The sequence below is a fragment of the Heteronotia binoei genome, chromosome 21, assembly GCF_032191835.1.
Source record: "Heteronotia binoei isolate CCM8104 ecotype False Entrance Well chromosome 21, APGP_CSIRO_Hbin_v1, whole genome shotgun sequence".
NCBI lineage: Eukaryota > Metazoa > Chordata > Lepidosauria > Squamata > Gekkonidae > Heteronotia > Heteronotia binoei.
The window spans coordinates 73,133,144-73,160,149 of NC_083243.1; the positions used below are offsets into that span (position 1 = coordinate 73,133,144).

Below are 27,006 nucleotides of genomic sequence, written 5' to 3' on the forward strand. Positions count from 1 at the left end.
TGGGAAACAGCTGTCAGATTTGAAAGTAATTGCTCTGTTCTGCAAAAATCACTAAAACAAAAAGATTGTTTTGGAGTCTTTATGCATAAATTGAGCGGAAGAAAAAAACAAACTAGTGAAAGATACTAACAAGCAAAAGGGCAGAAAAATATGTAGGGTCCTGTGTGACATGAGAGAGCAGTCTCCTTACCCTTCCGTCAGATCACAAACTTAACGAGAGAAGATGGTTTTAACAATGCTTGCAGATTCATACGGCAGACTCCCGCCAGCCTCATCCTGGTAAAACTGGGAAAAGTGAGAAGAGCTTTTGAAGAAGAGAGAATCTTGGTCTGGTTTTCATTTTCTCTACAGCTGTCATCTGGCTTTGAGTTCTGGACTGCTACAGCTGGAGTCATTTTATTGCTTTTACCCAGCATCCTTTTGCTTGTGCACACAGAAATGTTTTAATAGTCTTGGAAAAAAGTCAGAATATCTCTTAGCAACCATAGGACAGTAATTATTATACCAGCAGCTGGGAGCAAACCAGATTTCCGTTGTGCATTAAAAACTGGCGTAGGTTACTTTACAGATGATACTGGCTAGTCTATGCCAGTACTGTGGTTGAAGGATATTGAATGTGGGCAGTGCATAATTGCTTTGGCAGTACAAAAGAAGTGGGGATTCATATATGTTTGTCTCTGTGTGTGTCTGTGTATATTTAATCTAGCAATGTCATCTATTCTACAAATATTTGGCTTCAGTTTTTTTAGTCTTTTTTTTAGTAGCTTGTGTTGAGACCCTTTAATGTATTTCAGGGTCCCCCCCCCCCAAGGAACTGTTCTTCAGGCTGTTTAATAACGATCTTATGAAAATACACATTGAATTAAACATGTTATTGATGTGTGCTGTCCAAATCATTATGAAATATTTGATCAAATGTGTTGGATTATGAATACAGAATTTCACTGATACACTTCACCAAAATGAAACCAGGTCCACATTATTGCATGTGACGTGGTGTCACTTTTTCACCCATGTGTCAACTCAGACAACCAAATCTTAACAAATCCCAAGCATAGCTCGGATTTGCATAGTTCAGCAGCTGCATACCATTTTGCAGTGGTGCTCTGACTTACTTCAGTAGCTCTCAGCTGAACACACAGGATTGTTCATGGTTATATGCCAATTGAACAATGCATTCTCTGGGCTCCAAAATAATTAGTATACCAGTGCTTGTATGGGCAGTTTCAAACTGGTCCCCATAATGCAGTTCAGCAAAACTGTGGCTCTCATCATTAACTATTTCTTAGCAGAGGGGATTAAATTTATAAAGAAAGTCAGAAGTATACAGTTTAGCATCTGATCACTCTACATAAAGTAACGTTTTTGCTGCTCAGAAGGCAGGCTCTTAGTTGAATGTGCAAAGCTGTTGTGTGTCTTTCTTTCACTAAATATGTAAGAATTTTGACTCTGTTATTGCAGTAGTACTTTCTGGAACTGAGTTAGCAAAAACACATGCTTTGGACAGCCGCCTTCTGATTTGTGACTGGAAGCCATATGTACATTAGTTAGGCAACTGTGGGAAATCCAGGTGTTATAGGGGAGCAAAGATAGCAGATGAATAAATAACTCATATGCTTTTTTTGTGCTCTACCATAGAAGAATACATTCATTTCCCCTTTGCCACTGCATATTTTTGATATCTCTTTTATTTTAAAGACTTAATTTTGAGGAGACAATTAACTGTGTTAGATCTGACAGCTGTGCTTAATCTGGTATCTGACATTCCCAAATTTACAGCTATTTCCCCTCCTACAACATGGATTAACATCATTTTATATAATTATTACTAAGATATCTTGCATTTCAACCTTGAAGGGTTTTTTACCTTGAAATTTTATTAGCAAGAGAGTAATGGAGAAAGTGATAAAGAAAAAAATGCTTAAAGTGGATAGCATTTTCCAAATATGCAAGGTAAATTACTCGTCAATCCTGCTTGAAGTAAAAGTTAAGCCAATACATTTGTAATGAGCCAAGAAAGAAAGTGTTTCAGGCCATTCAAGAAGATTATTCCAAAACAGCTAGTGTCTCTTTTATCCCACTCGGTGTACATTATGGTGTTCTTGGTGACCGCTGTTCTACTGTTTTCTAGGTCAGGGTTCCCCACCTTTCTGAGACTGTGGGCACATTTTTAATTCTGACATGGTGTGGTGGGCATAGCAGTATAATAGCTGCTACTGAATAACTGCCATAGGAGCCTTTGAAAAGAGTTCAATCAAAGTTTATAAGGGGGATTCTTTGTCACCCTAGAGGTGTATCCAATGCAAGCTTGCATTTGGAATATGACCTGATCAAAATAGAGGCCAGGGTAAGCCTCTCCTCTATTAATTTTTGGCGCAAATTAAATTATTGTCCCCAAGGTCTATCATCCTTAATTCTTCGGGATTGCTTTTGACCTTCTTGGTTAATTGGTTCATCACAAGCTGATGACCTTAGGATCTTCTTCGTGGTCTCTGTGCTTCACACCCATAAGGATAGAGCGCCTGCGCCGATCCCCGAATCGGTATCTGAAAAGCCCGGGATTTTCCCATGCTCGGCGCCAATGGGCATGCGCAGGCGTCCCAGTACTCATGCTCACCAGCGCCAGCGCAGGGATCCCGCCAGTTCCTTTCTGACCACTGGGCGGAGAGGTTTGCCTTTCGTGTCCCCGGTCGGTGAGATATTGGTTGTTTGCCTTTATCATTGTAAATAGCCCGTTTGTTGTTTTTCTTAGCATAGTTAGTTAGTTAGATATTAAAAAAAAAGTTTGTGTGTGTGTGTGTCGGACTGCCCTCTGGGGCCTCCCCCCCCATTTGTTTTCCCCCAAAGTTTTTTTCCCCTCAGAAGACTCTAAGCAGGTTTTTAGCGACTGGAGTCTATGGAAATTCGCTGGGGTTTTTTCAAACGCTGCCGTTCCTGTGGGAAGAAGTTTCCCCCCCAGACAGCCATTCTCTGTGTCTTCTCTGCTTGGGTGAAGCGCACCGTGTGGAGTCCTGCCCACATTGCCTCTGCTTCTCCAAGCAAATGAAGAAGAACCGGGCGGTGCGGATTTTGGCGGCTCTAACCGAATCGGCACTCCGCCCTCAAAAATCGGCATCGGGCACGTCGGCATCGACCATGGCAGACACCCCGACCCCGGTCATGACCGAAATGCCGATCGAGCGAGGCTCCTCCACAAAATGATCCCATGACGGATCAGTGGAAACGCCCACTAAGAAGCGTCGGGATGACTCGGGGACCCGAGCATCCGCCCCGAAGAAGGCCAAGGAGAAGCGAAAGAGGCCTCGCACTCCATCGCCATCACGCAACGTTTCGGCACCGATTGCCCCGCCGAGGAAGATCCTGGCATTGAGAGGCAGTACTCAACAACACCGTCTCTCGATGTCCGAGCAGGAGATCGACCTCACCCAGCGATCCTCGTCATCTGGGTCGCGGCGTCGCAGTAGGAGCAGGTCGATCTCAGAAGTGAAGGCTTCGGCGCCGATGGATCCGTCTCCCCCGATGGAATCCAGAGGCAGATGGGAGCTAGAGCCCTCCATGGCACCACGCCGTTTCCCACCACTACCATCGTGGGAGCAGCATCAATGGCCGCCCTCCTATCCATATCTGTACCCTCCTTATCAGTGGTATCCACTGAGGGATTTGCGGAATGGGATCAACAGTCCGAGGCGTCCTGCATGTCAAGGCTGTCACACCATTCCCGAAGACCATCGGCATCGATCCCTCCGGAGAGGCGCACTACATCAGCGGCTGAGACTCGTCGGTGACAATCGACGTCGATCCACTCACCGATCTGGGAATCGATGCTGATCCTTTCTGAGCACCGGGAGTCTTCTTCATCAGACTCTGAGAGCGTGCCAACACCCAGGAAGGTGCTTTGGAGCCTTCACCAAGGTCCCAGACAACCGAAGATCTCCTGATTTCGCCATCGGAGGATCTGAAGTCCTATGGCGACCTAGTGAAGAGGATGGCAACCTCCCTCTCCCTGCCTGTGACGCAACCACAACCCGTCGTGGATGATAATGTCTTTGACATTATGCAAAGGGACACATCCACAGCAACCGCTTTGCCGGTCACCAAAGTGATTCTGCAGGCAGTGAAGGAGCCCTGGAAGAAACCATCTTCGACTCCAGTGTCATCCAGAAGGCTGGACCATATGTACAGGGTCCAGGAGACGGGGGCTGAGTTCCTTTTCACCCATCCGAAACTGAACTCAGTGGTCGTCTCTTCTTCCTCCAAGGCACGAAAGGTCCACTCATCCCCACCCGACAAGGAGGGAAAGAAGTTGGACAATATGGGAAGAAAGGTTTACTCTGCAGGGGCCCTAGGAGTAAAGGTATCTAACTATGCGGCTTGCATGGCTAGATACCAGTTCTCCGTATGGGAACAACTCACCCCTCTCCTCTCTTCCCTGAGCGAGGACAAAAAGGCTGCTGCCAGGAAGCTGCAGAAAGAAGGCTTTGCTGTGACCAAGCAGCAATTGGCTGCAGCAAAGCACATGGTGGACGTGTCGGCAAAGGCAATCATGTCCGCTGTGTGCATTCGTCGGCACTCCTGGCTACAATCAACAGCCCTGCAGCAGGACACTAGGGCTTTTGTCGAGGACTTGCCCTTTGAGGGGGATGGCCTGTTTAGCACCACCACAGACAATGCACTGCAGGAGATAGACAAGAGCCTGAAGACCTCTAGGAACCTGGGTGTGCAGGCCACCTCCAGGGCTCCTAAGGAGAAGCAGTGGCACAAACCGTGGGCCAAGAAGCCTTTCCAAAAAATTTTGCCTGAACAACAATGGTGACCTCGTTCCACTCAGCCTGACAGACCATCGCACCCAGGCAACAACAGGAACTGCTGCAGTTCTCAGACCACCGGCAAATCCAAGGGTGCTTGCCCTCAAAAGCAAGGCCTTTGACTTTCTCATGGCACGCGTCATCACCCCTACTACAACATCTATCCGCCTCCACCCTTTCCTACCTGCCTGGGAGTTGATCTCTTCAGACAGGTGGGCCTTGTCTGTTATACAAGAGGGCTGCAAAGTAGAGTTTGCGCAGATTCCGAACCAATCCGTGGTGATCACCACTCCCTCTTCCCCACCTCTGCTGGTGGAGGTGAACAACCTCCTACAGAAACAAGCCATAGAGAGAGTTCCGATGGAGGCCAGGACAGGAGGTTTTTACTCTCGCTACTTCCTGGTCCCCAAGAGGGACCAATTATGGATCTTCGGAATCTGAACAAATTCATTCTGTACCAGAAGTTCAGAATGTCCACGCTGCAAACAATCCTGCCCCTCATCAACCAAGGGGGCTGGATGGCGACCCTGGATCTCAAAGATGCCTATTTCCATGTCAGCATCCATCCGGTGTTCAGGCGTTTCCTCAGGTTTGCAGTGGGTTCCCAGCTCTTCCAGTTCAAAGCCCTTCCGTTCGGCCTGTCCACTGCACCTCGGGTGTTTACGAAGATGATGAGCGTTGCGGCTGCCCATCTCCATCTCCAGGGAGTTGTCGTCTTTCCATACATCGACGACTGGCTCCTTGTGGCGAAGTCAAGGGAAAGTTTGTCAACGCACATTGCCATCACTCTACATCTTCTTGACACCTTGGGGTTGCAGGTCAATTTGGAGAAATCTCACCTTACTCCGTCAAGGACAGTGCAGTTCATAGGGGCTTTGCTGGATACAAACCAGTATCGTGCATACCTGCCTTCGCAGAGGGCAAAGGACATTGTCGGTCTGGTACAACTGCTTCAGAGGCGAAAGTGGGGCACAGCACAGCAGCTTCAGTGGATGCTGGGGCTGATGGCGGTGATGACAAGCGTGCTACTTTTCGCAAAACTGAGAATGAGAGGCCTACAGTTGTGGTTTCTTCGCCAGTTTCGTCCACTCAGAGACTCACCTCGAAAGAGGTTCACCATCCCATCCGGGACTCTTCAGACGCTACAGTGGTGGGAACAACATCTGCCAGGGAGCTCCCTTCCATCTGCCAACTCCTACTGTGACTATCACCACAGATGCTTCCTTGTGGGGCTGGGGGGCCCACATGGAAGGCCTGTGTGTGGGGGGCCAGTGGCCGCCAAAACTGACTCAGTTCCACATAAACTACCTGGAACTGCTGGCGGTTCACTTTGCACTACGCTCTTTCCATCCCTTAGTGGCGGGGAAGACTGTAGCGCTGCTTACGGACAATACCACTGCCCTGTGCTACATCAACAGGCAGGGAGGGACAGTGTCTTGTCGGCTCTGCGCACTGGTGATGGATCTCTGGTTGGAGTGTCTCCAGTAGGACATCTTCGTGAAGGCGGCACATCTTCCGGGGGTCCTCAACATTCAAGCAGACTCCCTCAGCAGGGGTGGGGCTTCCCCACATGAGTGGGAACTGCAGTGGCATTTTCTGAAGCCTGTATTCCAGCTTTGGGGGTACCTGCAGCTGGATGTCTTCGCCACGGCCAAGAACAAGAAATGCCCCATGTTCTATTCCAGAGGGGGAGCTGATCCAGCCTCTCTGGGAGACGGGCTCCTGCTTCCTTGGGAGGGTCGGCTCATCTACATGTTCCCGCCTCTGCCGTTGTTGACGAAGGTGGTCAACAAAATAGCAAGGGAGAGACCATGCTGCATCCTGGTGACTCCCTGGTGGCCTCGCCAGAACTGGTTCTCGATCCTGCTCCAACTGTCGAGGGGGGTCTTCTCCCTTTTCCTGGCAGAACCGGACCTCCTGTCAGCTCAGGGCGGGCATGTATTCCATCACAACGTGCCCCATCTGAAGCTGACAGCGTGGTTCATTGACCAGTAGGGTTCTCTGACAGGGTCTAGCAGGTCCCTATGAATAGCAGGAAACCGTCCACCTGCGCTTCCTATGACAGGAAGTGGCGGAGATTTACTAAGTTTTTGGTTGACCTGTCAGTCTCACCTAGCAGGGTGGGGTTGTCGGCAATTTTTGATTTTTTGTTGGCCCTAGTGGATGCGGGCCTGGTTTTCTTCTCCGTCAAAGTTAATTGGCGGCAATATCTGCCTTCCATGATCCGGTGGAGGGGTACTCCGTTTTCACACACCCTCAGTCCAAAATTTTTTTGAAGGGGTTGTTTAGGCTGCACCCACCATCAAGTTCGCCACCACAGTTGTGGGACTTGACTTTAGTGCTGAACAAACTAACTCGTCGCCCCTTCGAGCCGATGGCCACGTGCTCTTTGCAGCTCTTGTCATGGAAGACTGGATTTTTGGTTGCCATCACATCAGCATGTTGTGTTGGGGAGCTCACAGTGATGCGGTGTGATTATCCTTATCTTGTTTTTCGAGAGGCTGGGGTTTCCCTGGCTCCGGACATTAGTTTGGTCTCTGAGTTCCACCTCAATTTAGAAGTTTGGTTGCCCACTTTTTACCCTAACCCTTCCTCGGATGAGGAACGTAGGTTGCATGCTCTGGACGTTAAGCATGCTTTGCTGTTTTATTTGAAACGTTCAAAGGTTTTTCGTAAGGACAAGCAGCTTTTTGTTTCGTATGCTGCTCCCAAGACAGGTTCCAGGATTTCCTCTCAGAGGCTCTCAAAATGGCTCACTGAGACTATTAAACTCTGTTATTTGTTGGCGAAGAAGCCGTTACCTGGGCCTGTTCGTGGACACTCCACAAGAGCGATGGCCACGTTGGTGGCGTTCCTGAGAGGCATGTCCCTTTCTGATGTCTGCAAGGCTGCCACCTGGTCTTCTCCGCATGCCTTCATGAAGCACTATGCGCTGGACATGCATGCTCAGCAGAGGACTCGGTTGGGAACTGCAGTGTTGAAAGCTGTTTCTTCCGGTTGACCGTCTTCCTGCCTCCAGGTATGTCTTGCTTGCTAGTCTCCCATGGGTGTGAAGCACAGAAACCATGAAGAAGATAGACAGGTTGCTTACCTGTAACTGTAGATCTTCGAGTGGACATCTGTGCATTCACACTACCCGTCCTCCTTCCCCACTGCTGACGGTCTCCCTCCAGTGGGGCTTCCCGTGGTCAGGAAGGAACTGGCGGGATCCCCGCGCTGGCGCCGGTGGGCATGTATACTGGGACGCCTGCGCATGCCCATTGGCGCCGAGCGCGGAAAAATCCCGGGCTTTTCAGATACCAATTCGGGGATCGGCGCAGGTGCTCTATCCCCATGGGTGTGAATGCTCAGATGACCACTCGAAGATCTACATTTACAGGTAAGCAACCTGTCTTTTCTCCCCACAGTCTCTCCTCAACACAGGACTAGATCAGGCAAAAGCCATCATCAAACAGAGAGTGTTTGACACTGAACGGTGATGAAATCTTATTGAAGTACCAAATTTTGGCACTGGATAACTCAAGATATATTCCAGTGCCGGCAGCATACCTCTCATTTTTTGGGTCTTCTGCTCATCACAGAGCATTCTCCCTAGCTAGATGGCATGTACTCCCCTCCACGGTTTTGGAGGGGGGATACAGAAAGATCCCCATGCCTGAGAAGGTCTGTCCTTGTGACTCTGGTACTGTTGAAACTGTTGGACATGTTCTGCTCTCATGTTGATTTTACTGGGAGATACGTGTTAAGTTTATTATCCCCCTACTTTGTAGACTTCTAGGTCTTTCCTATCTTTCTGATTCTGAGCATACTGGGAAGTTTCTGATAGGTGTCAGCAGGTTCATAGGCAAGGTTCTTTTCAGCTGCTTGTAAAATTCGCAGATATTTTATGTATTGAGGCAAAATGTTATTTTAAATGGTTTATATTGTCATCTTCACTGACATTTGAATACTTCATAAGTCATTTTAACTTAACTTTTTTATTTGTGCTGGTCATTGAAGAAACTAAAATTGAATTGTAATTGCCCTGCTCATGTGCAGTTACACTATTTTAGGGATCTGCCGGGAGCAGTTGCTACTGTTGGTTGGTGGTCAAGATTGTAAGATTGGTGACCAATTTTAAGATTGTTTTAGTACTGGTTTGTCGCTTGTTACTTTTGAAAATGGGATCATATGCAATCCTCTGCACATCACTGCTCCCTAGGTGTATAAATAGCCAACTAGGAAAAGACAGATTTTGTGTGGTCATATCCACACCGTATAATCATGGAAATTATAGAGCTAGCTTGATGTCAGTGTTGATTCTCAACTAGGATATATTTGTATCTTTATGATCTATATCAGGGGTGACCAAACTGCAGCTTGGGAGCCACATGTGGCTCTTTTACACATATTATGTGGCTCTTGATGTCCCCACTGCCCTGTCAATTGGCTTGGAAAATGTATTTTAAAGTTAAAGTTGTTTTCTTTCCACCTCTCTCATCTTCTTTCCTTCCATTCTTGCGGCTCTCAAACATCTGATGTTCATGTCTTGTGGCTCTCAAACATCTGACATTTATTCTCTGTGACTCTTATGTTAAGCAAGTTTGGCCACCCCTGATCTATATGTTAAGTAGATTTCTTTAAAACTGCTGTCCTAAAGCCTTTATGTATCAACCAAAAACTCTATTTTTGATGCTACATCGTTGTTATAATAAATATTCTGTGACATTTGTCTGTACTTAAATATTTTTACCATGTGTGTTATTTTGATTTTAATACGTGTCTTTAAATAGGAATCCATCAGAAGTATAGCAAAAAGAAAAATATTTCTTATTGTTTCCAGGCAATTCCAGAAAACACATCTAGTTTGCTGTTGAAAGATCATCTTTTTCAGCATGAACCTGTAGCAAGCAATGATCCTTACAAAAGTTCATGTATAAGACCCTCAACCTTTGAAGATTTGAACTCAAGAACATCCTACTTCCACAGCCAGCAAAACCAGGTAATAAATCTTCCAACTTCAAAAGCAGATCTTTTACTGTGTGTTCCAAAGTAAGAAATCTATTTGATAGAAAATTGACTTCTTGTTTCAATATATAAAAATCTCATTGACCTTCTTACCTTGTATTTCCCTGCTTCCCAAATCCCCATCTCCTTTTCCTCTACTCTAATATTATGATTCTCTTGTGAACAAGTCCTGCATGAATTTGTCCTCGCTTAGCTTTTTTAACTGGCTTGCACCTAATTGAACTCACTACCTCTCTTTTCATTATCCTTTCCTGCTTACCATTCCCCCAGGAAGTTAAAGCCATTTGTCAGCTTTGGTGTCCCTCTTCCTAGGATTCCTTTTCCACATACCCTCTTACTTCCCATTTATAATTACCAGTATTAAACAACCCAAAACCTCTGACTCTATGTTCAGCCTATTTCTTCTTGGGTTAAACATTGTATGAGTTTTTACCAGCCAAACAATCCTTCACTTCATAGCAGTTATGCTCAGTTTTCCTCCTGAGAAGTTAGAATATTTATAAATATACCAAGACTTCACAGCAGCTCTGCCAACGGCTTCTAAGTCAGTATTTGACAATCAAGCAGTATTTTATGGAACCTTCATAAATGTGTTTGTGATGCTTAAAAAAAGGTGACGTTATATCATGATGTTTTCATGGCAGACGTTTTATGAGGTCGTTTGCCATAGCCTTCCCCAGTCATCTTCACTTCCCCCCCCCCCCTCCAGCAAGCTGGGTACTCATTTTACTGACCTCGGAAAGATGGAAGGCTGAGTCAACCTGGAGCCGGCTACCTGAACCCAGCTTCCACCAGGATCGAACTCGGGCCATGAGCAGAGCTTAGGACTGCAGTACTGCAGCTTTACCACTCTGCACCATGGGGCTGCTTTTGTGATTCTTAACACAACATGAAAAAACTCTGCTCTCACACCAGACTTGGGAAAGGATATCTCATGCTATCTGAGATGGCAGATGTTATGTATTTAGAAGCAGTGTGAGAAACTCTTCTGAGTTCTTTGGCATGAGCAGTGGACTTGTGGGAGCAGAGAGCTCACTGATATATATATGGAAATGTTTTTATAGATCTAATTTTAATATGTTCGTAAACTGCTAATGTTTTTAAACTGTTGTTAGCCGCCCTGAGCCTGTTGAGGGAGGGCGGGATATAATTCTGATAAATAAATAAATTTGCTTGTGCACACAGAAATGTTTTAATAGTCTTGGAAAAAAGTCAGAATATCTCTTAGCAACCATAGGACAGTAATTATTATACCAGCAGCTGGGAGCAAACCAGATTTCCGTTGTGCATTAAAAACTGGCGTAGGTTACTTTACAGATGATACTGGCTAGTCTATGCCAATACTGTGGTTGAAGAATATTGAATATGGGCAGTGCATAATTGCTTTGGCAGTACAAAAGAAGTGGGGATTCATATATGTTTGTCTCTGTGTGTGTTTGTGCTACATAGACCATATATAATAGTATATTTAATCTAGCAATGTCATCTATTCTACAAATATTTGGCTTCAGTTTTTTTAGTCTTTTTTTTAGTAGCTTGTGTTGAGACCCTTTAATGTATTTCAGGGAACCCCCCAGGAACTGTTCTTCTGGCTGTTTAATAACGATCTTATGAAAATACACATTGAATTAAACACGTTATTGATGTGTACTGTCCAAATCATTATGAAATATTTGATCAAATGTGTTGGATTATGAATACAGAATTTCACTGATACACTTCACCAAAATGAAACCAGGTCCACATTATTGCATGTGACGTGGTGTCACTTTTTCACCCATGTGTCAACTCAGACAACCAAATCTTAACAAATCCCAAGCATAGCTCGGATTTGCATAGTTCAGCAGCTGCATACCATTTTGCAGTGGTGCTCTGACTTACTTCAGTAGCTCTCAGCTGATCACACAGGATTGTTCATGGTTATATGCCAATTGAACAATGCATTCTCTGGGCTCCAAAATAATTAGTATACCAGTGCTTGTATGGGCAGTTTCAAACTGGTCCCCATAATGCAGTTCAGCAAAACTGTGGCTCTCATCATTAACTATTTCTTAGCAGAGGGGATTAAATTTATAAAGAAAGTCAGAAGTATACAGTTTAGCATCTGATCACTCTACATAAAGTAACGTTTTTGCTGCTCAGAAGGCAGGCTCTTAGTTGAATGTGCAAAGCTGTTGTGTGTCTTTCTTTCACTAAATATGTAAGAATTTTGACTCTGTTATTGCAGTAGTACTTTCTGGAACTGAGTTAGCAAAAACACATGCTTTGGACAGCCGCCTTCTGATTTGTGACTGGAAGCCATATGTACATTAGTTAGGCAACTGTGGGAAATCCAGGTGTTATAGGGGAGCAAAGATAGCAGATGAATAAATAACTCATATGCTTTTTTTGTGCTTTACCATAGAAGAATACATTCATTTCCCCTTTGCCACTGCATATTTTTGATATATCTTTTATTTTAAAGACTTAATTTTGAGGAGACAATTAACTGTGTTAGATCTGACAGCTGTGCTTAATCTGGTATCTGACATTCCCAAATTTACAGCTATTTCCCCTCCTACAACATGGATTAATATCATTTTATATAATTATTACTAAGATATCTTGCATTTCAACCTTGAAGGGTTTTTTACCTTGAAATTTTATTAGCAAGAGAGTAATGGAGAAGGTGATAAAGAAAAAAAATGCTTAAAGTGGATAGCATTTTCCAAATATGCAAGGTGAATTACTCGTCAATCCTGCTTGAAGTAAAAGTTAAGCCAATACATTTGTAATGAGCCAAGAAAGAAAGTGTTTCAGGCCATTCAAGAAGATTATTCCAAAACAGTTAGTGTCTCTTTTATCCCACTCGGTGTACATTATGGTGTTCTTGGTGACCGCTGTTCTACTGTTTTCTAGGTCAGGTTCCCCCACCTTTCTGAGACTGTGGGCACATTTTTAATTCTGACATGGTGTGGTGGGCATAGCAGTATAATAGCTGCTACTGAATAACTGCCACAGGAGCCTTTGAAAAGAGTTCAATCAAAGTTTATAAGGGGGATTCTTTGTCTCCCTAGAGGTGTATCCAATGCAAGTTTGCATTTGGAATATGACCTGATCATAGGGTTGCCTAGTCCAATTCAAGAAATATCTGGGGACTTTGGGGGGTGGAGCCAGGAACAAGGATGTGACAAGCATAATTGAACTCCAAGGGAGTTCTGGCCATCACATTTAAAGGGCAGCACACCTTTTCCAATGCCTTTCTTCAATAGGAAAAAATGAAGGATAGGGGCACCATATTTTGGGGCTCATAGAATTGGACCCCCTGGTCCAATCATTTTGAATCTTGGGGGGTATTTTGGGGAGAGGCACTAGATGCTATACTAAAAATTTGGTGCCTCTACCTCAAAAAGTAGCCCCCCCCAGAGCCCCCAACACCCGCTGATCAATTCCCCATTATTCCCTATGGGAATCATTCTTCATAGGGAATAATAGAGTGCCCAGTATACATTTCCCTCCCCTCCAAACCAGGGAATCCCCTGCCCCCTCCCTCTCTCACACACACAAATATTTACTGGGTCTTGTTCCTGCAGAACTTTACTCGCTCTGAAAACGAAAGCAAAAGAAAGGGAGGGGCCGTTCTCTGAGGAAACTGTTACTGATCCTTTCCCATGAAGCCCTTCCTGTTTCCTGCTTCCTGCTCCCTGCTCAGCCTTCAAGGCACACATTTTAAAAAAACTGTTTGCAGGTTTCTAAACCTGCAGGAGCTCTAAATCTGCTCCCTGCTCAGCCTTCAAGGCACACATTTTAAAAAAACTGTTTGCAGGTTTCTAAACCTGCAGGAGCTCTAAATCTACAGGATGACTGTGGGGACGGGGCTTCCCCCACTGGCCAGCTGGCTGGGGGCGGGAAGAAGCCTGTCAAAATGGGGAACCCCCGCTGGGACCTGGGGATTGGGAAGCCTACCTGATCAAAATAGAGGCCAGGGTAAGCCTCTCCTCTATTAATTTTTGGCGCAAATTAAATTATTGTCTCCAAGGGCTATCATCCTTAATCCTTCAGATTGCTTTTGACCTTCTTGGTTAACTGTGGTTCGTCACAAGCTGATGACCTTAGGTTTCTCCCCACAGTCTCTCCTCAATACAGGACTAGGTCAGGCAAAAGCCATCATCAAACAGAGAGTATTTGACATTGAATGGTGATTAGTGAAGTGCCAAATTTTGGCACTGGATAACTCAAAATATATTGCAGTGCCGGCAGCATACCTCTCCTTTTTGGGGTCTTCTGCTCATCACAGAGCATTCTCCCTAGCTAGATGGCTAGATAGATAAATAAATAACCACAAATTACACTTGGCTAATAAGCCAAGCCAAAACCAGTGGGCTCGTGATTTTATATCATTGGATTTTACGGGAAACAACACTGAACAGTGTGCTTGCGCCCAAAAGCAGCTAAAATATAAATTAAAGTAAATGCAAATCTCTCTCTGTGTGTATATAATAGGTGGATTGTATTTTGCATGTTTGGGGAACAGGCATGTAAGCAGTGAGTTGCCCTTCCCTAAAATTCAAAATATTTTAGAATTTTAAATGTACTGTATACTGTCATAAATCTGGAGGATCGCTGATGTGCTTTTAAGTGGTACACAGTCCTCCTGGTTATCCTGAGGTAGCTCACCTGTGATGTAGGGAAATACCTAGTGTACACTGGTATATAAATTTAGGCACGTAAACCACTTGTGTACTACTTCACTGACCTTAATAGCCCAGGATAACCTGATCTCATCAGATCTCAGAAGCTAAGCAGAGTCAGCTCTGGTTATTGCTTGAAGGAAGTTCAGGGTTGTTACACAGTGGCAGGCAATAGCAAACCACCTCTGTTAGTCTCTTGCCTTGAAAACTATGGGGTTATCGTAAGTCAGCTGCAACTTGATGGCATTTTCCACTGCCATGTCTGCTACCATTTTCATATGTACATATACCACATGATGGAACAATAGACTGTGCATACCTTTTGCCACCCCCAGTGTACACTCATGGACAGGAAAAGACAATAACACATCCCAGGTTTAATTATGGAGAGTTGTAGCTCTCTTTCCCAGCATTCTTCTTTCCTGGATTGAAAAACTTTGGATTAAACCAAGTTACACCAAATTTCAGAGCATTTTATTACAAAAACTTTAGGTTTATATAGCTGTTTTATTTGACAGTGTCTTCTTACTTAAAAGAGAGTCAGTTTGGTGTAGTGGTTAAGTGTACGGACTCTTATCTGGGAGAACCGGGTTTGATTCCCCACTCCTCCACTTGCACCTGCTGGCATGGCCTTGGGTCAGCCATAGCTCTGGCAGAGGTTGTCCTTGAAAGGGCAGCTGCTGTGAGAGCCCTCTCAAGCCCCACCCACCTCACAGGGTGTCTGTTGTGGGGGAGAAAGGTAAAGGAGATTGTGAGCCGCTCTGAGACTCTTCGGAGTGGAGGGCGGGATATAAATCCAATATCTTCATCCTTCTTAAATATTTCATAATTTCCCTATTTAATGTGCTCCTGCAGTTTATATAATTTTGGTAATTGACAAAGGTGACCCGATTACAGCTTTTATTACTTAGAGCCAAGTAAGTCATCATGAATCTCAAACATTACAGCAGAAGTTTGCTCTGCCTTATAATGGAGTGTCTTGTTTTTGCCCTTGGCAGGGATGGGAAAGGATTGCTTGCTTTTTAATCTTTGCTCATAAACTAAAACTTTATAGCGAACTTATTTTCATTAGTAGTGAAAGATGTTTCTGTCATCACCAGCTAATGCTTTAGAAGGCTATGGAAAAATTGTTTCTGCCTTGGTTTTGTGGATTTACATTTAGTTGCCAGTGAACTGAACACCTTCTTTGGTAATTGGCTATGAGTTCCATCCCACCAAGTTCAGTGCAAATGAATTTGTTCATCAGGTATTTCAGTGACAGTATTGCTCTTTTATAAAGCATACTGAAATAATTCAGGCCTGACTTATAGAAGTAGCTTTTGTTTATGCATCTTTTTGAAATATTCTATCTTTGTTTTTTATTTAGAAAATGTATGTGCCACCTCTCCAGAGATTTGCTTTAGGTGGCTCTCAAAGCCAAAATTTGATTTTAAAAAAATCATAAAACCACATAAAAATGATTAAAATTAACAAACTATTAAAAAATGTGGGCAGTGCATAAAAATAGCAGAAAACATTCAGCAGCGTATAACAATCATCATAAGACATTTCTGAAGCTTAGAAGCCAATTGTAAAAAAAAATAAAGTTATCTTAGTTAAAAATAGAAGTTAAAAAATGTTGTGGCATGGTGCCTAAAAGAGGTGCCAGGAAAGTGGGAGGGGCATTCTGCAGGTGAGGGCGCCAGCACTGCAGAAGCACTATCCATTGTCACTTCAGCAGGTGGCAGTATAGAGAGCACAAGTTAGGAGGAGGATTGTAGCTGTCAGGGAGGATAGCCTGCAGTGTGAGTTTAAGCTCACATTTACAATGGCAGTCTGGTTATTTGTAGGGATTTTAGAAGCACACTGACTCTATTTTCCTTCCCTGTTTTTGTATAATTTAAAGGGACTCTTGTCTATATCTGAGATCTGCATACTTGGAAGTGGCTTCCAGAGCTCACTGATTTTTTTTCCATTTTATGAACCCCACTTGAGATGTTAAAGCAGACATAGTAAATCAAAAACAAGAAATCATTTATGCTCTCAATATTCCTATTATGTGTGCATATCCAAATTGTTGCTGTTAACCTTATTAAGATTGGGCTGCATCCTGAGAATTGTGGTTTATTATTTGGCTGGCATCTCTTTCTCCTGCCCCCAGACACTTTGTAAGTTCTCTTCTCCTCCCACCCCCGCAGGATGCCCTGGTAGTCCAGGAAGTCCAGGAACTCAGAAAATCTATAGAGCGCTATCTGAATTTCATGAATTTTAACTAATTTATTGGTATAAATTTATGTGGTTTTAATTATAAATCCAATCTCCTCCTCTTTTTTCTCCTCCTTCCTTTTCTTCTGTTTCCTTTTGTCCATTCTGAACCTACTGCACATCAGCTTCACTGGATGCCCTCATGTTATAGAGTTTTGGGACAGGTAGAAAAATTTCTCTCCACCCCATGCATAATTTTATTAATTATATTTCTCTCCACCCCATGCATATTTATTAATGTGCATTAATAATTAAGGTTTTATCTGTTTTATCTGTTTTATCTGTTTTAAATACGGATCCCTTTATATGTTTAACTATTGTAATTTTGTTGGATCTACTATTGGAAGCCGCCCTGAGCCACTTGTGGGAAGGGCGGGATACAAATCTTAAATAAATAAATAAATAAAAAATTTTATAAACCTCTATCATGTCTCCCCATAGTTGTCTCTTTTCTAAACTGAAAAGTTGCAGACTCTTCAGTTTTTCCTCATAGAGAAGGCACTCCAACCTCCTGCTCACCTTGCTCCACACTGTGCTTTTTCCAGCTCTGCAATGTCCTTCTGGAGATACAGTGACCAGAACTGAACTCAGTATTCCAAATGAAGCTGTACCATAGATCTATACAAGGGCATTACAATATTAGTCATTTTATTTTCAACCCTTTTCCTAATAATCCCTAACATAGAGTTTGCCCTTTTTTACCACTGCAGCACATTGTGTTGACACTTTCATTGAGCTATCCACTATGACCCCAAGATCTTTTCCTCTGTGTGTCTCAGCAACTTCAGGTCCCATTAACCTATACTTGAAGTTGGGAATTCTTTTTTGTTCTAGTGTGCATCCTCTTACACTTAACAACATTGAACTTCATTTGCAACACTGTCACCCACTCAGTCACATTTAGTTTTGTGGCGCAAAGTGGTAAGCTGCAGTACTGCAGTCCAAAGCTCTGTTCACGACCTGAGTTCGATCCCAGCAGAAGCTGGGTTCAGTTAGCCAGCTCAAGGTTGACTCAGCCTTCCATTCTTCCAAGGTCGGTAAAATGAGTACCCAGCCTGCTGGGGGGGGGGAGTGTAGATGTCTGGGGAAGGCAATGGCAAACCACCCTGTAAAAAGTCTGCCATGAAAACATCATGATGCGATGTCACCCCAGAGTCGGAAATGACTGGTGCTTGCCTAAGGGACTACCTTTACCTTTTTACACTCCCTCAGTCAGTTTGTGGAGTTCTTCTTGGAACTCGTCAGAGTCAGCCTTGATTTTCACCATGTATCATATGCAAACTTAGTCACTACATTACTCTCCCCTAGTTCCAGATCATTTATAAATAAATTAAATAGTACTAGCCCCAATACTAATCCTTATGACACCCCACTACTTCCCTCCATTGGAGAACTGTCCATTTATTCCTACTCTTTGTTCCTGCCATTTTACTGGTTTTTAATGAATAAGAGAACCTGTCCTCTTATCCCATCACTGCCAAGTTTACCCAGGAGTCTTTGATGAGGTACCTTGTAAAAAGCATTTTGAAAGTCCAAATATATAATGTCTACCACATCACCATTGTCTACATGCTTATTCACTTTCTCAAGCAACTCCAAAAGGTTGGTGAGGCAGGACTTCCCTTTGCAGAAGCCATTCCAATTTTCCCTCAGCAGGTTTGTCCTTCTATCTTTCACTATCGTTTCTACTAATTTGCTTGGGTCAGATGTTATGCTGAATTGGCCTGTAGTTTCCTGGTCCCGCTCTGGATCCCTGGTGTCACATTTGCTACTCTCCAGTCTTCTGGTACAGCAGCTGGATTTAATTATAGGTTACATATACAGGTTAAGTAGATCAACTCTCTAACATCTGAGTTCCTTATGCCATCAGGACCTGGAGACTTACCAGTTTTTAATTTCCCCAGTAGGTCTAAAACTTCATCTCTAATCACCTCAATTTCCCTCAGTTCTTCAGACTCCCTTCCTGAAAATAGGAGTTGTGGCATGGGTGCATGCCCAGCATTTCCCACAGTGAACACAGAAGCAAAAAAAGCCATTGAGCTTTTCTGCCGTCTCCCCATCTTCCTTTAGCAATGCTTCTCTGGCTGATTTCCTGCTCCACATATATATATATATATATATATATATATATATATATATATATATATATATATATATATATATATATATATATATATTTAAATGTTTATTGTTTATTTATTAAGAAAGTGATGTATTCCTCCTCTCCAGAAACCCTGCCCAAAGTTTAAAAAAAATAAAAAACAGTAAAAGATATTAATTAAAATCCAGCATTAAAAGCATAAACCAAAAAACAGGCCACTGAAAGCTTAAAATAACACATTTCCAGACTTTAAAATAGTGCTTAAAAGATCAGTCCCTGGGTGGACAAAAGTCTGGGTGGACAGATATATTTTGGCCTGGCACCTAAAAGAAAAGCCAAGTGGGTGTTAGGCAAGCCTCAAGAGGGAAGGACATTCCATAAGTGAGGTGCAACTACTGAAAAAGCCATGTCTCTAGTTGCCACTCGCTTCATCTCCAAAGGCAAGAGCACAGAGAGCTTGTGGTATAGATCTTACATTGTCCTGAATAATGTAAAAGGAGACCGTCTTTTGAGTATCCTGAAAAGAACATCCTGTCCCCAAGCCATTTAGGATTTAAAAGATAAGAACAAACATTCTGATTGTGCCCCAGAAACAAATGGGCAGCCAGTATAGATATTTTTAGCACTGTGGTGATACGATTGCTGTCTTCCATCCTGACTATAGCATCGCTCCTACATTTTGAACAAACTGAAGTTTCCAGACTGTTTTCAAAACCAGTCCCACATACAAGCGCATTACAGTAAAATTTATTATGGATGCAGTCACACTTTTGTGAGAGGTGGCCATAGCTGACATATCAGCCACAGATGATAAAAGATGCTACATGGTACAGAAGAGATGTATCCTGAAGTATCCTGAAGCTTTAAATCTTGTTCCTTCAGGGGCATTGCAGCCCCCTCCAGGACAGAGTAACTTCAGTTCTCACACAACATTGTCATTGACCAGCAGCGCCTCAGCCTCATTTGGATTAAGATTCAGTTTAGTGGCTTTCATCCATTATCATCTTCAGGCATTTGTTGAGAACTTTTGCAAAACCACCTTGTTGTTCTTTAGTTGCACAGTCAAGTCCGACTCTTTGTGACCCCATGGACCAGTTCACACCAGGCCCTCCTGTCTTCCACCATCGTCCGAAGTCTACTCAAATTTGTGCTAGTTACATCAGTAATGCTGTCCAGCAATCTCATCTTTTGCAGTCCCTTTCTTCTTTTGCCTTCTGTCTTTCCCAACATCAGGATCTTCTCCAGGGAGTGCTCCCTTCGCATTTGGTGGACAAAGTATTTGAGTAACCACCTTACTCAGCTATTAAGGAGAAATAGAGCTAAGTGCCATCCTCATGTTGGAGCCACTTTACTCCAAATCTCCTTTCATGTAGATTAATGGGAGACAAGACAGACCCTTGCAGGACCGCATAGCCAGGCCTGGCGCTAGGGGTTTTGGCGCCCCTAGGCTAAGGCTTGTTCCCCCACCCCCGGGTTTCTTCTTGCGTGCACTTTGCGCGCGTGGCCCAATGATGTCACCTTAGGTTCGGAACGGAGCAAGAAACATGCGGGTGGCTGCTTCCCAGCCACTCCATCAGTGGGGATGGGGAGGGGGCATCTGCCTCCGCCCTCCACCCCTGCGGCCAGGTGGTGCCCCAAGCGGCCGCCTACCTGGCCTACACCCATGTGCTGGCCCTGCCCATAGCGTAAATGCCATGGGACAAAGCAGCAGTTCCCCGGTCAAGTAAGAACAAAACTGCTAAAGCACAGTACCCTCCCCCCCCCAAAACAGGCTGTGGCTCAAACGGCAAATCAAAAAATGGAGACTCCCATTGTATCTTCTGTTTGTACAAAGACTGCCTTGTGAATCCTTTTTCTGCTTGTACCACTCAGTTATTAGAATTCCCACCTATCCAATACTTATTTATTTTATAATCTATTTCATTTAGGAGAATCCTGCTCAAGGCACCTTACAAATAAAATTATCATAAATTATTAATATAAAACAAAGTAAAGCCATTTTAAAAAAAAACATAAAACACACCAAAGCCCAGAAGTGAATTGGGGTGGGAAGTATGGGAGGAGACAATACTTATATTGCTGATTGTGTAATTTTTAAAAAACTCAGAATGTTTAATTTTCTGTTCTTTCTTTAGCTGATATATTTTCTCCTTCAGATTCAGGGCTTTTCATTTTATTTCCATTTGACTTTCCATTCTAATCCTCATGATTTGCATTTGCCCCCACAGTCGAAAGAAGAGACAGACACAAGATATTGGGTTTAAATTGGGCCGCTTTATTAAACTCAATTAACCTATAAACTCGGCAGGGATAAGACCTAACCAGACAAGCCCCTGGGGTCACCCACGGACCCCGCCTTGTCCAAAGGGCGAGCAACCCTGCCCCCAGCACAAACCCGCTGTATTCGGGTTGTAACTGAGCGGCCAGGCCCCCAGCCCTTCTCCACCTGGGCTAGCATCGATCCCCCATGGAAAGATCTGCCCAGGTGAGGCTCACCGTGATCTGCATTCCCCGCACTGAGCTGTGTAGCCCATCTGCGGTTCATACAGACCACACGCACCAACGGTGCTAGGCCATAGGTGCTCCCCTGCAAACACTGTGGCCAAAACATCCCCAGCCAGCGACCAACTTACAAACTACATAATTAACCTGAAGCTATAAGGCAGTACAAGGTAGGCGAAAAACAACTCCACATGGGCCAATTATGTGAAGATGAAAAAATTCCTACCTGGCCCCCAACAAGGCGACCGGTTGAAACCTGTACTGCCAAGGGAGGGTGGGCGGGCAGAGAGCCAAGAAGACAGCACGAGGTCCGGGCGGGGCCAGGGCTTATATAGCCCTGACGCCATGCCCAGACCTAGCCCCGGATGTGCCGAGGCTATCAGTCCGATGCTCCCTTCTTCCGCGGGGGCAAAGACGGCCCCCAGCCTGAACGCCGGCGATGCCGGCTTGGCTGGGAAGGGCTGAACCGTGTCTTGTCTGATTTAAACTGTGAGTCTCAGGCAGGGACTTGTCAGCATTGCAAATACCTTGGTGCGAGCTGTTTGTTAACAGATATCAATACATTTTGTAAAACAACTTTGTCAGTAATAAAAGAGTGAAGTGCTGCTGTTTGATAGGTTGATTGTAATGAAGTACTAAACCATCATCAACTTGTGTAGAGATTTCTGTTGCTCCTTCACACAATGCAAAGTGTCTCTATTTCTTCTTCCCTTTTCAGGTGCCCCTGAAGCCAATCAGGAATGTCAGTTTTCAAGATGAAGAGGAAATTGTTCGAATAAACCCTCGTGATATTTTAATACGCCGCTATGCAGACTATAGGCACCCTGACATGTGGAAAAATGATTTGGACAGGGAGGATGCAGACTCCTCACTGCAGTGCCCTAAAACAGACCATAAAAAATCAGACTATTTGTACCCATCTGGGGATGGGACTAAGTTGAATTCACTCAAAGACTCTAAGAGTTCTGTGGTACTTAAAACTCAACCTTCTTCTTTCAAATTAAAAAAATCAAAAAGGAGGAAAGAGGATGGTGAGCGTTCCCGCTGCGTATACTGCCAGGAAAGGTTTAATCATGAAGAAAATGGTCGAGGCAAATGTCAGGATGCTCCAGATCCCATTAAGAGATGCATATACCAAGTTAGTTGCATGCTTTGTGCCGAGAGCATGCTCTATCACTGCATGTCAGACTCTGAAGGGGATTTCTCTGACCCTTGTTCATGTGACACGAGTGACGACAAGTTCTGCTTACGATGGCTTGCCCTTGTCGCCTTGTCATTCATTGCACCATGTATGTGCTGCTATCTCCCCCTGAGAGCATGCCACCACTGTGGCGAGGTCTGTGGATGTTGTGGAGGAAAGCATAAAGCTGCGGGATGAACCAGCCTGAAGCCATATTGGGCTGACCAGTCTTTATTTTCAGGATATGTCTAACTCATGGAAGCATGTGACAAGCAGAAGGGAAAACCTATCATGGATGAGGGGTCTGCTGTGGAAGAAGCAGCAGAACTTGTTGCAACTTAAGAATGTTGGCCATGCCTGATGGTTTGATTTTAAGTGCATGGTCCAAGATGTGAGGGAGTTCTTGCAAAAAGAACACCTTTTTCTTATGATTGGTAGCTGAACTAAGTATGAACTGCAGTCAGTACTAAAGGGATCAACTTCTGCAATGTGTACATTTTGTGGTTTAGATGATTGGGGTGGGGCTTTTTGAAATAATCTATTTGACAGAAAGTTCAACTAAACCTGCACTAGTGACAGCTGATTTAAAACTAAGGAAAGTTAATATGGTGACTGCAAGAAACTAAAAATTGATTTTAAGTGCAACTAAATTGCTTATAAATAGTTTTTGAAGCAACTTTATGTACAAATAACAAATGTTTATATTTAACTAAATATATGGTACGAATTATTAAATCCTTTTTTCCCCTTTCCAATTGCAAAGCAGTTATGGGCTGTATTTCTAGTCACATTCCATTATAGTATTCCTCAATATTTTAACTACTTAAGTTAGAAACATTTCTATTCAAGATAGACAAATCAGTTTTTTCAGTCTTGTTTCCCCTTCAACTACATCCTTGTATTGAGTTTTCTCTATACATTCTGGTATTCAGAAAGCCTTGAAAAATTAATTAATATAGTCTTGAGTGACCAACGTTTTGTTAAGCACAGGTATAATTGTCTAATGCTGTTATGAGAACATAACATTTTATTTTTATATATATGAATGCTTCTGTGTAATGGCAAAAGGATTCTTCCCCTTTTAAACCAGCAAATTTTCTTCTACGGCTGGTGACAAATATTTTGGGAAGGAAAAAAAAATCACATGGTAATTATAGAGATCATATTTGATATTCTGATAAACGTGCTGCCATTTTTTTCATCCAACTATAATGGCAGCAAAAGTATTTTCATTAATCTTAGTCTCATTAGGTTTTGCCTAGCAAAAAATATTCTGCAGGACATACTGAAGGGAAAACTGAGTGCATATCTTGTGAATGAAAGGGGTTTTACGTTGTGGCTAAATTGTTATAGCATATCAATATTGTATGTTTAACTTTTTAACTTAACTGTTGGCTATGTTTTGCCATCTTGGGGAATTCTTAAATGTCATCTGTCAAATGGTATAGCAGCATAGTTGAACATAAAGTTTTTAATTAATAAAACTCTAAAGCAGTGAAGCAGTCATTCATTCTAGAAGGTAATGGGGGGGGGGGGATAAGAAAATGCCCTTAATATGTTCTTGTTATGAAAACTATTATATAGTTAATCTCACACTACCTTTTATTTCTATGCATTTTTAGAAAAGTTATGTGTGTACTGGTTTTTTCCTTCTGAATATGTTGGCTCATAGAATTTCACCTATACTTCCTTTTCTCAAGCCCAGATCAAACACTGAACAGCTGTATATAACACTATCTGTAAAATACTTTTTTAAAGAAAAGCATTTATATTTATATGACAGCTTGAACTGACAAAATTGTGTACATAGATCACCTTGAAGTATTATTTCACATTGAAAAGAAGACAAATATATTGATAACTATAGAAGTTAAGAGCTTCTTTCTAGTTTTGTACTTTAAAAAACCTGAATGGATTATAACCTAAATCAGCAATTATGACACTTGTAGCAGCAGTCTTAAGCAGTTTCTTTTTACATTTTATATATCTGAAAGCTGCTACCCCACTTGATTTTCATGCTTCATATATTCAGCTAAACTTGGCTACCTAGACAGACTGTTAACTTTTTTAAAAAAACAGAGGGAAATAACTTCCATTTGTTGGTAGTGTAAGAATTGTATCTTGTCAATAACAGTTATTAAAATGTTTTATTCTTAATTCAGAATAAGCATGATATCAACCCCAGAAAAGAAATTGCTGGCTGTACAGAAAAGTCCTGTAGAATTATACTAAGTGTATGTATGTACCTATGTATGTCTGTGTGTGTGTATGTACTTTGGAAAGAGGCAAGTCTAACAGTTTCCTACAAGCACTAACCAGCATAGTGCTACTCATGGTTTCTGTAGTGTATTTCATATGAAATATTTTATGCTTTAATATTTTACTGAATATGTGCATTAATATTTTCAGTCTGTATTTTAACCACTTTGCTGCTAAATATTTACTATACTTTATTTGTGAAAATATTATTCCTGATTTGTTAAAACAAAAGATACAGATTGATATACATAATTTGAAAAAAAATGCATTGGTTTAGTATCTAATCACACGGGTTGTGTGATATAGGCCAAGATTGCTGGTTTAATCTCTGCTTTCAGGGGAACTTCTTAAATAAGGGCCAAAATAGACAATACTGCATCCCCTAGTCTGTCATTTTTAACCTTTCAGATCACAGCAGGGGTCCAATTCTGCTGCAAACTATGGAGGGTAAGGGGCTGTCTCCCTCCTCATCCCCACACACACCATGTTCAAAATCTAGCTGTAAAATAGTACCACATCACCATGGATGTACTACCATCCAGTTTGACCTTGTGTGGGCAAATCACATCAAATAAGATATGTTCTATTGGATAAAGCTGCCAGTTCAGCCAGTATTTGACTAGCAGTGGTTCTCCAAGCACTATCATGAGATTCTTTTTTTATAGAGATCCCAGAGGTTGAGCCTAGGGCTTTCTGCATACAAAATATTAGTTGTACCATCAACCTGTTGTCTTTCATCCCTGGAGCCAATTACTGGATCTTCATTCCTCACTCCACTGATTCCTATTCCTGACGTTGGGCAGAGCTGTGTGCTTAACCTCATTGATTTCATTGGGGGTTCATGTGTTTGTCTCTAAATGGGACTGTAGTCTTTGTGCATATTTTGTCTTTCATCCTCTTTTAGAAAGGAAAGAAGGAAGTTCAGCAGACCAAGGTTTACTGCTCGGCATGTAAATTCAGATTTCTTTCAAGGGATATAGTAATGGGAGGCATAAAGATAAAAAGAGGATGTTTGCTTCCCAGTCTGGTGAAAGCTGCTATTACTGGGGAGGGGGGGGGGGTGTTTGATGTGAGGTGAAACAGCTAAAACACTTGGATACCACCTACTGGACAAACATGATTTAGAAATAATTACTTCTTTCATGTAACTTAAGAATTAATTGCATTCTAAAATGTATGTTTGTCTAGTGTATAGCCAACAAGTTTCTTTCTGGTTTTAGATTAAAAATGTAGCTTCAGAACAGGAGTGGGATAGAAATCCTTTGTCATTTACATTTGTTTTGTCCATATACCATTAAGTTAAAAGTAGTTGTGTTGGAAGTGCAAGACTATAACATGAGAAGTATTTAGAATTAATTGCTGAAATCAGAACACTTCAGTCTAAAATCAATATAATTAGAAGTTGAAAAAAAAGCTCTCTTTGTCTTTCTGATGTACTTTGCCTTTTAAAAAAATACAAAAAGTGGCCATGGCTAATACTTGAAGTGTATCAGATTCCCCGCCTTGAACAAAGTTAGCTTTCTAAGACTTCTGCATTTTTTGTGACAAAAATAAGCATGCATCCATTTTATTCAGAAATATCTAGAATAGTAATTCTCAAACTGTTTGGTGGGATTTCTTAGGTATGGGGAGCACCTGGAGGCAGATTGCACCTTTTCTCCCCCCTTCCACGGCCTGAGGTGCCCTTCAGTGATCTGCACCCTCACTGCCTCATCACAGCAAAATGATTTAGAAAGAGTCTCAGACATAGCTGCTGTTCTGTTCTTAAAGTGGTTCCTTGTGCATGGATTTTAAAAAGTTCAGACCGATCCTGTTGTATTTCAAAATGCAGCTTTGGATTAATATCCCAATACTGTATACAGATTCTTGTGGGATCTAGGAAAATAAAGTGAATTTAAAAGTTCAAAAAGTTTGAGAACTGCTGTTCTGAGTGCAGAGCCTATGTTCTCCACAGGCTTCACTCCTGTTCTATCATCCAAGCTAAGCTATTACAAAATGCACATAACATGCTTTGCACACTGGAATGTGACATTCCTGTTTTTCTTCCTACAGTCTCTTCTTTGGGTAATATTGTGTACAGTGGAGGAGAATCTTAAACTCCTATGTAAATAATGCACAGTTTGCATTACACTTTCAATATCCTAGGACTTTATGGAATATCCCAGTAGTGCATATGCTTTTCTGGGAGAAGAATAAAGCAAGAAAGTTCGCTAGTCTATTTAGTACTATTATGGTCAG

The 27,006-nt window shown here is 42.7% G+C and overlaps 1 protein-coding gene across 1 annotated transcript in view; it reads left to right on the plus strand.

Annotated features, from left to right (window-relative positions):
- SPRED1 (sprouty related EVH1 domain containing 1) overlaps nt 1-24,573 on the plus strand; it is a 164,127-nt gene extending 139,554 nt beyond the window's left edge. Inside the window, exons 5-6 of the mRNA XM_060261095.1 lie at nt 9,628-9,786; nt 22,048-24,573. Of these exons, the coding sequence (XP_060117078.1) occupies nt 9,628-9,786; nt 22,048-22,707 (819 nt within the window). The 3' untranslated portion in view covers nt 22,708-24,573. The remainder of the gene's footprint in view (nt 1-9,627; nt 9,787-22,047) is intronic.
- Nucleotides 24,574-27,006: the final 2,433 nt, after the last annotated feature.